This window comes from Varanus komodoensis, unplaced genomic scaffold (genome assembly GCF_004798865.1).
Source record: "Varanus komodoensis strain SLA01 unplaced genomic scaffold, ASM479886v1 scaffold49, whole genome shotgun sequence".
NCBI lineage: Eukaryota > Metazoa > Chordata > Lepidosauria > Squamata > Varanidae > Varanus > Varanus komodoensis.
The window spans coordinates 1,468,934-1,481,409 of NW_025336072.1; the positions used below are offsets into that span (position 1 = coordinate 1,468,934).

At 39.7% G+C, this 12,476-nt stretch overlaps 1 protein-coding gene across 8 annotated transcripts in view; it reads right to left on the reverse strand.

The window, feature by feature from the left end:
• Positions 1–8,924: 8,924 nt before the first annotated feature.
• CHST15 (carbohydrate sulfotransferase 15) overlaps positions 8,925–12,476 on the reverse strand; it is a 59,930-nt gene continuing 56,378 nt past the window's right edge. For 6 of the 8 annotated variants that reach the window (XM_044445719.1, XM_044445724.1, XM_044445722.1 and 3 more), the window contains 2 exons: positions 11,608–11,755; positions 8,925–9,527 (listed from right to left, as the gene is read on the reverse strand). In XM_044445719.1, coding sequence (XP_044301654.1) covers positions 9,337–9,527; positions 11,608–11,755 — 339 coding nt within the window. In that variant the 3' untranslated portion in view covers positions 8,925–9,336. Of the gene's footprint in view, positions 9,528–11,607; positions 11,756–12,151; positions 12,244–12,476 lie in introns of those variants that run through there. The other 2 variants (XM_044445727.1, XM_044445726.1) reach the window with 2 other exon arrangements.

Sequence of the window (12,476 nt, forward strand, 5' to 3'; positions counted from 1 at the left end):
CCAAATCTTTGGGTGTGTTCTTGATACATCTAATCTGAAAGTTGATTGTCTTTCAGTTTTCTTTTTCAGGTTGTCCATAACCTCTTGAATAATTTCAGCTTTCCCTGCAGAATATTTGGCCAAGTAGCCTCCCCAGTGTTGCCTCCTTTAAATTGGGTGAAAGATTTCAGATACAGCTGTTGGTCCGGTTTTAATACCATTATTTTAATATCGTCAAAGGAAACATCAGGCTTCTAGTCTTCTGTTAGCCATTGCTTTCTTCCCCCACTGGTATGAACTGGTATGAAAGTTTTATTCAATTTCAAGTGAGCCAGAATTTCTCAGAAAACTCTCAGAATTTCTTTGGTTTACTCCCCCTTCCCTGAAATTGTTGGAAAATTACATACTCTCCCAACAATCTTGCAACCTGAAAATAGTGTGTAGAATTCTGGTAGATCATTTTTGTGCATTTTTTTCACTTGACTAAAGAAGTGTTTTTGCACAGCTACCTGTGGTGATCTCTCTCATAGTATGGCTGGGTTCACACAACACAATAGCCAACCTTTGAAGAGCAACCTGTGGCTCAACAAAATTGAGTGTGGATTGTTGTTGAACTACAGGTTGTTCATGAATGGTGTGTACATGAACCCAGCCATGTCAACAGCTAACAGTTAAGCACAAACAACCCCTCAGTTCACAAACCTTGGCTTCTTCTTCTTGGTAGTTCAGTTATTTGTATTTATTTATTACATTTATATACCACTTTTTCTACAAGGAACCTAAGGCGGTTTATTTAAGCCTCCTTGTCATCTTCATTTTATCCTCGCAACAACCTGGTCTGGTTGGTTAGGTGACTGGCCTAAGGTCACCCAGTGAGCTTCATGGGAGAACTTCATGAGAACTTCAATCTGGCACTCAAACCACTGTGCCACACTGGATCTCAAGCCCTTTCTCTCTACTTCTCATCACATAACCTCTAGTAAGGGACATAGATAGGATTCTAGCTCTGGTTTAGAATGGCTTTTCCCATCTTGGCTTCAATACATTTAAAATTTGCATCTAAAAATTCTGAGTTTGGAACAGCCGCCTATTAGTTCAGCTCATAATGATACACTAAAAAGAAACCAACAGTGCCCTCTAGTGATCACCAAGGAGTGTTAAGAATTTAATATCTGACCATGAGTGAGCTGGTCTGTTTTCATTGTACATTTCACGTACATTTCATTCAGTACATTGCACTGAATGCTGAAGAACTGTTGTGTTGTTTGTTCCTGGCTCATAAGATGCACCCATTTTAAAAAGATATGATAGTTCATGAGTGTATCTATTAATAGGGTTCATTGCAGAAAATTTTACCTGAAGTTAACGCCTCAGCCTAGTTTGCACTGAACCAGTTACCTGGGTTGCTAGATCCACTAGTCAAGATAGCTCCCATCATCCCAGCTGGCTGGGCATGATGGGAGATCTAGCACAATATATATGGAGGGTGCCAAGTTGCAGAAGCCTGAGCTACTCTGTGAAACATACGTGCAGATAAGTTGGAACACAACTAAGATGCCTCCCTATTTCTTGTACTTACCTGTAAAACTGGCTATGACAGGATAGATTTGCCTTAGTTACACTGAGTATTCCTCTGACTTGGGACCACAGATTATTACAAATGTTGATTGGAACTTCTGTCATTTCTCTTCCACAATGGAGGAGTGGAGCCAAGCTTAACAGGCATGATACACTGGAACTTTTTGGTAGACACACCAAAACAGCACACAACAAATGTTCTGTAGCACCTTTAACTGGGGCTAACTAAAAAGTCATAAATGTTTGTGTTCCCCAGCATGCGTCTTCATTTTTATAAATGTTAGGTAAACAAATAATACTAAGTCAATAAAAAAGATGAAAAAGAGAGTAGGAGAGAGATCAAGAGAGAGTGATGTTTGCATGGCATTTCAGTATTGCTTAAGTAGGAAATTTGGCAGTAGTCTTAAATGGTGAAGGAAGCACTATCTTCACTTGGTTCAAAAAGAACAAAGGCCTGTTGGTACGATGGAGCTTTCTTCCCTCTCAAAATTAAAACAAACAAACAATGCAGTTATGTATCTAACACTATCAAGGCTTAACAGAGAACAGTAGTAAACAAATGCATGTTTATATTTGCAAACCTGAAGATTTGTGCATAAGTCCAGGGCAGTCCAACTTTTCATACCTCAAGACCCCCATGAGAACTTCAACATGGAACCCAGGAGCTGTGCACTGAATTACATTTCCATATAGTAAAAGTGTTTGTGATATACACAATTCATATATTTAATTAACCATTAACCAAGAGAGAAAACTGATATGTGGTCTCAGATGTGGCCTGAGAACACTTTGTGGGCTTATGATCTCCTCAGCAGGCCTCACCTGCTTCTGCTGATAAGCACTAAGGTGTTCAGCTCGTGGGCTAAGATGAGCTCCTAGGTGCCTTCACACTCGTGGCAGAAGGCTGCCAGTGCAGCTGGGGAGAGTCCATTGGGCTGGCAACCCTGCCCTGCTCCAGCCAATGAGTGCACGGGGGGCGGGCACACTGGAGAGAGTCTGTCACACTGGTGGCCCTGTGGTGCTTGTCAGCAGGAATGAGCAGGGCATGCTGGCACGAGCTCTCGTGACGCTGCCAGCCTGACCTGTTCTCTTGTTGAGCATGAGGAAGAAAGCAGGACAAGCTGGAAGCTTTGGAAGAGCTTCTCACAATCGTGCCCATGCCACTGGTGGGATCTGGACTGGCGGAAGGAATGGGGGGGTTTCAAGTGACAAGAGGGCCACAGAACAAGGCCTTTGGGGGGGGGGGCACATGCAGCCTGCAGGCCATGTCTTCGACTGTGCCACACTAGGCTGTAAAGCCTTTTCCTTCCTCTGAGATAAAGCTCCATTATCACTGAACAGAAGAAGGTCAGTTTCCTTCTAGAATGGCTAATTCTGATAAGCACAAAAGCACAGAGCTCTCTAAATGAGGCTGCAGTGTAGACATCTCCAACTCTGAGGTGGCTACATCCCTTGTTCTGTGGAGTGCCCGGAACTGTTCACAAGCACACATACATAATTCTCATCACATCAGTGTAAAGGATGAAGAGGTTTCAACTTTTCCTTGCTGCCTGCTGAGCTCCAGAAACACCCAAAAGCCTCTCGCAGTGCCCAGCAGTCTTCATGGAAGAGGATGTATCTCTGCTGCTATAGGTGGTGGGAAAGCAACAGTCCCTGGAGGGCAGAGAGACTTTCACCTCTCCATTGCCCATCCAAGTAACTGCCAGCAAGGGGATATCCTGATACTGCTCACAGCAGTGCAGAGCAGTGTCCCCATCCCTACAGTCCAGCTGATCAACTGGGCTGTGGATAAAAGCGAACAGGGTCCACCAGCCACACATGTGGCCCATGGGCTGAGAGTTGTGCATCCTTGCTGCGGATGAGTATAGTTCCACTCTGCTTCCACCATCCAAAGGACTACCACCATCCTAGTGCTCAGATGCCCCTGAACGCCTTTAGCAACACTTTTTGAAAAGACCACAGGTAGAGGGCTCCTGTTGTCACTTTCTTAATATATGCATCAATGTCTTTCAATTTTCTGAAGCAGTGTTTACCTATTAAATCTTATTGCTAGGATTTCCATATGAGCCATCAAGCTCTGTCTTTTAATTAAAGCCAGCCTTGCTTTTATTTATTAGTGTGGGGTTGGGGGGGGTGTTGGAGGGGGAGATAAATTGCCCAGGAAGACTTTGAGCTGACGGGGAGTATAAAAATACAATAAATAAATAATGAATAATATTATAGTTCCATAGAAAAGAACAGAATCTTTTCTATTTTCCACAGAACAATCTGACACCAGAGATTCATAGAAGTCCTTTGTTTTCCAAGTTCTGATCTTGTACACTGCAGGATCCCAATAGCTTCAAGCAGCTTTCAGCTCAGCAGGCTATTAAATCCCCACCAAGTTGGCTTGTGTAAGAATCATTTGAAGAACTGTTATGCTGATTCAGTGGAGGGACAAGTCAGAGATTTCATGAAATGTTCATGTTGGAAAAGGCAAGGGAAGCATGGAAAGAGACGACAGGAGTTTGTTGCTGCTGAAAATAATGATTAGCATCCGCCTAGTGCAATAAAGGTTCATACCCAAAAGCCATCTGGGAACTTAATTACTTCTTCTCAGACAAAGAGGCTATGGCCAGACTGTTTCTGTTTGTTAATGCAGTAAGGAAATTCCATATGTTGCTTTTGCTAGATGAACATTCCTGTCTACCAATGAGAGTCGGGAGAAACTGGAAGAAAGTAAAGGCAACTGATCTTACCAAGCCACGTTTATGCTTCTCGCTTTATGCAATATCAGAGATTATTAGATGAACTGCTCCTGCTTCTGTCAACACACTCTGAATTATGGTGGAGGTAGCAGTGAAAGAAAAGGCTTTTCAATGGCCTGGCACTCAACCCCTGATTATGGAATCCCCTCCCATTCCAAGACTTGCTCACTGGGCATCCACTTTAATGACTTATTGGCACCTGGTGAATTCTTACTGAAAAATAACAGAGAAGCACAAGGCTTTAAATATGTAGAAATCTAGGTTAGCACTGGCATCCCTGCATTTTGTTATTGTTAGTATGGCAGTTTTCAGCACTGTGAAGCTTATTCCTATGGCTCATAATATATGATCATCCTTAAAATTGTCTTCTGTAACATGGCCTTTCTGGTTTGTGTGATAAATGGTGGTTTTAATCTGTATGCCACATGCAGAGAGTAGCAAATAAAATGCAATATATTAGCAGATATCACGATCTGCACAACCTTCAAGTCAACAATTTCAATCCCATTGACTTCAGTTGGTGTACTCTATGTATGACTAAATCAGGATCCAACTCTTGACGGATCATCTAGTAACTGCAGATTCTGGATTTCTTGTAATGACAATAGCAAACTAGAACAGGTGAGCATAAGAAGAGGTGTGCTGGATCAGATGGTTGACTGAATCCAGGAGACTGCTCTCAACGTGGCCAACCAGCTGCCCACAGGAAACCCACATGTAGGTCATGATGGAACAGCTCCTTCCTGCTCATGTTCCTCAGCAGTTCATCTAGCATACTGCCTCTGATATTGGAGTACGCATATAGCCATCAGGACTATTCTCATTCATTGATTAGCCATCAGGACTATTCATCATCATCATCATTTCCACACTGCCCAATAGCTGAAGCTCTCTGGGTGGTGTTGAAGTAGTAGCCATTGTTGGCCCTTTCCTCAATACATTTGCCAATTCTGCTGTAAAGCCATCTAAATTGGGTTCCATGTTTTGGAAGCTGTGTGAAGAAATACTTTGTTTGATCAGTCCTGAATATCCTGCCAGTCTGCTCCATGAGATAATCTAGATAATCCAGTGATATGCATCTTGATCTGATCTGGCAACTCACTTCTCAAGTTGTTAACACAGAATTTTTATTACTTTATCATTGCATAGCTGTTCAGTGATCCTGGGATTCCAATTTAAAAACATGCAAAAATAAAGTTAACATGCACATAACTACACCAGTATATCAACAGGAAGGCATTCCAGATCAGAAAGAAAGCAAGTGACAGAACTTGAAAGGTGGCCTTCTTTTTTGTGTAGAAGTGAAAAAAAGAAAAAATGCTGGCCATGGGAGGGGGGCCATTAAAAGAAAAGGGATTTTCACTATAGCAGGACACTTGCCCTGACCCTGAGAAATTTCAGCTCAGTTGTTAAAAGAGCAGCTCTGCTTATTCTTCAACATATCTGACAAACATCTGACAAATGATGTGTTTATTCAAACAGTGCACTAAAAGGTAATATGAATCATGAAAGGATATCAGAAATCAATACATGCCTGTTTTCAGTTTTTGTAATGAAGATTAGTCCCTTATTCTAACAAAAGTCAGTACTTTTCAGGTTGAAGAGCTCAGACTTGTAGAGCATGTCATAGATTTGTATGTTGATAGTTTGAAATAAATACTGATCTCCTTTCCATCCTATACATTCAAGCTGGGTAGAAACAATGCCAAAAATAGGGAAAGGGTTCAAAAATACTAACAGATTTCCTTCTATAATTCAAGCACATTTGCTGGGAAGAAAAGCATTCTCCACGGTGGACACAAGGAGGCAATAGAGCGTAAGCTATTTCCTCTGTTGATGTAGCTGAAACCTCTTTCACCAGGGAAAGTACTCTGGGTTAAGATTAAACACTTGCCAGTGATCAGACTCCATGAGGTTTCTGATGGGCATTGCTTTCCAGCAAAGAAGTTAGAGCTTCCTGTAGGTGTGGACAAGAATTTCTTTAACATTCACAAATCTGGTGAATGTGCAAATATCACAACCCTGAAGCCCCTGAAGCAGAGAAACATGTTATTGGAAAAAGCTCACACATTTCCAAACTTCCATTCACACTTTAAAAAAAAAGTCTTTTACATTTCACTATATGGTGGAAACAAAATGGGCATTTCTGGTATGCTGTCTTAAAGATGTGCACTTTTTCCATTTCAGATGTGACTACATTTTTTAAATTACATGAAATAAAGGTAGGATATTAGGTAATATTCAGTTTAAATTGGTTCCGAGAGAATCTGGGCATTAATGAAAAGCAGTTATTCACCCATCCTTAGTCTCTTCACATGCAAAATTACATTTGACTTAGAAATGTAATTATTCTTAACTAAATTTTTGGCAAGATAAGAGATTCAAAGCCGCAGATAATCCTGTTTGTATTTATTAAGGCTGAAGAAGAACATGCCCGGCACTAGAGATCAACAGGAAACAATTTCTTGTTTTCTTCAAAAATAATAAGTCTGTTTATCTTTGTACAAATTTTAAATTTAACTTTATATTTTGGTATCATTATGGTATGTATTTTCTTATTCCAACAATCCATTTAATGTAGGGGGAGTTTCTGAAAGCATATTTCTATTCTTATGTGACGCACCAAATAAGAGGTAAACGTTTGATAGCCACCATTTCCTTAGTAACATTGAAAGGAGCTTATCTCTGGCTTTTCCTTGATTCTTGGAACTGAAGGGAAATAGTGGAACTGAAAGATAAAGCCCAATTATTTTCTATTTTGATAATTATGAAACATGACCAGCATCCTGGCAACAGATCAAAACCTTGATGCAAGAAACTTTTGTATTTAAAACCAGTGCCATTTTGAGACAGTTGGATGCATTTTGGATGATAATGCTGTGTGACTAGCTTGGATTTGTTTTACTGGTTTCAGTCCAAACCAGATTGCAATGCCCTATAGGTTATGCTTGTCTTCTTATTCTTGAAAACAGTAGGGTGAAAAATGTGAAGTACGTGGGAACAAGATGATCTCTGAACAAGGATGATCTCTGAACAACAACATCTCTGAACAAGGACTAAAGAATTATTGCTGGATGGGTTGTTTACAGTTCAAGGCTACACAAGCTTATTCAGAAATAAATATACATAGGCCATCAGTTAAGCAAGGTTAAGCAAGATCTTGTGGGCAGCTCTTCTTCCTTCAGAACACATCCCTTTAAGAGTTAAGAGCTAGCAGTCTGATGATCCCAAACTGTAGGAGTGATGAATAGTTTACGGGTGATGAATAGTTTAATCCTTTCTGGTTTTACTCGGGAGCTTATTTTTGGCTTTTGGGAATATTTATTTACCACTCTTTCTTGCTTCCCGTGACATTTATTCTTATTGTTGGTTTGACTGCACACGGGTTTGGGTATCTTTTCTCTTTTACAGAAAGATAGGAATTTTACAAAATCATAGTTATACAGATTTTATTTATATTATTACACTATATTCCTAAGTAAATATACATACAGGTCATTCCCAGGGATATTAATAACATTCATTTGCCAGGAACGCTTAGATATAGTCACATGAGAATCTGCATTCCTGTGCTTAACAATGGTGTGTCATTATAACTTGCTATGCACTAGGTTCATAAGGTATTGCGTTTCCTAGCTCTAATCCATTTCAACTTTGCTAACTGGTAGAGGTGTGGCAATTCACTACACACTGGGCTAGAAGACCCACTCAGGGATGGGCAGTGTATAACTTGGTGAAATGCATGATTTTCCCATATAGCTTTATAGGTTAACTGAAGAAGTCTGTGATAACTTGAAGTCATCCTAATCTTAACAGTCCTGCAATGGCATTTGCCTTTGAGGGTTTTCTGGTTGTTTTGCTTTTAGTTGTACATGATGGTGTACTTTTCTCAATTTCTAGAGTTAGCTGTGAAAGTCCATAGCAAGGCAAAAGGGAGCAGATACCAACAAAGATGCCTGCAGTACCTAAAAGACCAATTTATTCTGGCATCAGCTTTTGCGGCTGCATATGATGAAGTGGACAGTATCCACAAAAGTTAATGCCAGAATAAATTGGTCAGTCTTTGAAAGTGCCGCAAGACTCTGTACTTATATCTGTGCCTGCTTAATAAAAGACCCTGTGTGCCTAAGCAAGCACTGATTTTCTGCATCTAATTGCATTTGTCTTTGATATGCTTTTACATTCTCTGTTTTGGAATCAATACATTTCTGTGACTAGTTATCCATCTCCTTTATTTAAGTAACTGTTAAATATATAACCCTTCTCCCCCAAACACTGCTCCACTGGTAAATGATGCAGCAGCTTTAATGAGAGCTTATCCAAAAATCTTCAAACTTCTCTATCTTATGAACTAAAGCATTTCATTCAGACACTTTAGCAGGATGTGATGGATTAATATTTTAAACTATTATTAATCCATTATCTTTGAGAAATTTCTTATATTGCTGTTATTTTGGAAGAATGAATTCTGCTTTGGGCATAATGAAACAACAGTCCATTAACAAGTCACTTGGTTTTCCATGTTTTGTTTCCAGTTTCACAGGCTAATTTCATAAGTTTATGAAATGTGTCAAGATTGCATAGTGAAAAGTTGGTTGAAATAAAAACCAAACTTCTGGATTAAAATCAATCAACTTTTAATGGTTAAAAAGATATTTTGAAGTTTCCAAATAATGCAAGACATATATTAAAAATGAGAAAGAATGTGCATTTTTACATGGCTAGTGCTACTTTCTGTATTGTAGGGGAACAAAATTTATAACCAGAGAAGACTGCTCAATATGACAGCTATTAGCACACTGTTCTTTTGAGGCTGAAGGAAAAAAGTTGTAGGAGAGACTGATAATCATGGAGCTTTCATCTTCTTCTGATACAGTTCTTTTGACATATTGTCTGCAAACCACGGAGAGAAGGATTTAACAGCAATAGGCTTTCTTGGATTCAGAATGGGTAAATATTTGCCCTGAAAACATGATTTTAAAAAAATAAAATTTTCTCCTAGCACTGAATTTGTATTACTGAAATGAGTAGATCAAGGTTTTTTCCATAAAAAAGCTTCATCAGAAAGGACTTGAGCCAATTTTCTGTTGAAAGGCTGATAGAAATCTCGTAGAATTTCCTTTGTGAGAGGTAACATAGGTCCCAGATTACGATCTTCGGGTCTTCTAGTGTTTGATGCAGGACTCTTAGTAATTAGAGCTTCTTGTTTTTCTGTTAGAGCACCTGTGGAGGAATCCCAAAATTTAAAAAGGCATGAAAAATCATTCATAATCTTGTTATAAATTGAAGGAAAACAAAAAGCAAGAGGGGTTTTAACCCTTTCCTTGTATGTTGCAATCTGCTTCCTGGGACTTACTGCAGATTTTGAGAGTATGATTTTAGGTGGGACAGCAGCTTGTGAGGAAAGAGTTAATCCTCTCCTTTCCCTCATTTCTGATCCTTTCTTCCTACAAATGCTATTTCACAAAGAATAAGGATGCATATTAAGGGCTGTATCCAATTAATCAGCTTGCACCTGTGGAATAGAGAAGAGGGAAATTCTGCCAGCATCTTTTATGCCTGATATGCAAAAATCTGCTGTGAGAGGCTGGAAGACCTTATGAACTAGAAATTGGCAGAGTGCAGTGCAACAGAGGAGACATGTTCTCAAGCTCTCCCACGCTGACATGGCATTAGCTTTTGCCCTAAATGTTTACATGCATTTAACTTGATGTAAAATTTTGACCTAGGACCCATGAGCTGTAGATGCAGATGCTCAGGTATTTCAGTGCAAAGGGGAGATAATTTGAAATGTGCTTTACAAAAAAAAACAAGGAGGACAAGAACAGTGTGCTTCCTATTACACCTGCAGGTAGTGCACAAACCAGTAAAAGGTTACTGCTGGGGCTGGATTAGAAAGAAAACTCTGCATTCCAGCATCCAGCTTCTGTATAGAAATATTTTTATGTCTTTAAAAGTTTACTAGACAACATAATGTTCTATGTATCCGTTATTTTGCACAGAAGGTAGCAAGAATGATTCCTCATGCCCAACTATTTTCTAACAATTTATCAGAATATAAAAGAACCACAAATGTCAATTTTTGAATAAAAAATACTTTTCCATATTTCTGAATACTTAGTCCCTGATGATAGCTTTTATTTCACTCAAGCACAGAAGTCCAGCAAAAAATCAAGTGGTACAAATTTACTATTAAAATGGGTTTCACCCCACATTATGCTGTGGGAGGGGAAGGTGAAAGGGGCTTTCTCATGACCCAAAAGTTTGCCTTATGTTGGTCTATTTGTGTTGAACATGCTAAACAGCTCGCTTGTTCACAGGTCACTTCATGTGAAGATATCATTATTTGCTCCCACAGAGAAGGGAGGAAATTAGGGTAGCCGTAGGGACTGCAGGTGGCACAGTGGTTTAAACTGCTGTGCTGCTGGGCTGGTTGATCGAAAGGTCGCCGGTTCAAATCTGCACAACGGGGTGAGCTCCTGTAATCTGTCCCAGCTCCTGCCAACCTTGCAGTCCGAAAGCATGCAAATGCAAGTTGGTAAAAAGGTATCACTTTGGTGGGCAGGTAAAAGCATTCTGTGCACTTCGGTGTTTAGTCATGCCGGCCACATGACCACAGAGACTGTCTGTGGACAAACACTGGCTCCCTCGACTAGGAAACGGAGATGAGCACGGCCCCCTAGAGTCAGGCATGACGGGACTTAATGTCAAGGGAAAACCTTTAACTTTTTAACTATGAAAAGCACTCTGTACCCCAGAGTGAAATAAAAATCTGTGCATTTGTCATTTCTCACAATGAACTTGCCTTTTTCTTAAACATTCCAGCAAGCTGTTTTCTGCTTAGTGAAAGATGTGTGTAGTGACCCTAAAGATAATGTAATCAGGTGAGTTTTAATTGCATGAGGAATAGCACTGGTTAAATGACAGCTAGCTTTAAGCAATTTTAAAAATGCATATGAGAAGATTAGTTATATAGTAAATTCTAATATTACTGAATTAAAAAAAAGAATCCCAGTAAGTCAAGCAGTCAAGCAACTGATATACGGAGCTTCTGTATGATAGTGATGGGACCCACCAATATATATCTCTGAAGTTAAATTGTTCAACAGGTGGCAGATTAATTGATCAAGATACTAAATTTAAAATGGAGCCCAATTCTTCCTCATGGTAAAGTTTTTCTGCCCCTTCTTTGCTTCTGTCTATGTTTGTATAGTCAGGCTGAGGTGAGGACTGATGGCACTAGCGGAGGACCCTTCAAAAACATGGCAATTCTATTTAACAGGAGGCTGAGAAAAATGCCTACCTAAATCCAGAAACTGAAACACCATGTGCATAGTAAACTTAACATTGGATGCATGATCCTCCAGGCGAAGAACTAGTATTTGATCTTTATTAAAAACTGTCAGCCAGTCCAGGAGAAAAACAACATACAGACCAACCTGGAGCCTTACCTAAAAGAATGAAAACATCACAAAAAATAGTTTGTTAAATCTGTAAGAACTATTAACACAAAAGCAACTCAGTCCTGATTATGGAATTTATTATGTCCTTTTCTATTTCAGCAAAACTATTCTTATTTTCCCCTGTCTCAAACACTGTATGCTAACTAACATCCGATGCTAAGTAACATTTAGGGCCTCTTAGAAGAAGCAAGAAATATATGTTTGTATTTTCTTAGTGATCCTTCAGACTCAACTCATCCCCCATTAGCAATCCTGCCAGAATAGTCAGTGGTGAGGGATCATGGGAATTGTAAGCCAAAACATCTGGTGGCTCCCAGCCCTTCTTTAGAAGTTAATCACTACAATGAATTTCCAGTGGGAGAAATAATGATGTAGAGAACAACAAACAGTAAAGAATACAAATTTATTGAAGGAATGTGGGAAATTCTAGCCCTTCATATAAGATGCTCCTATTTGAATGCTCTCTTGTTAATCCCCTGAAACAAAACAGAAAAAAATCCCTTAGCTTAGCCATCTAGATGTCAGAAGGTCTGTAGTAAATGTCAGTCTCAAAGGTATACGTGCTCAGACACTGCCAAGGACCCACAGCCCCAACACAGATCCACTGAAAAGATCCTCCTGGATTTGTTCATCCCTTTCACCACTGTGATCTTCTTGTTTCTGTGGCCAAGTTGCCCTACTTGCTACCTGGCTCTTTGCTTGTTAGGCA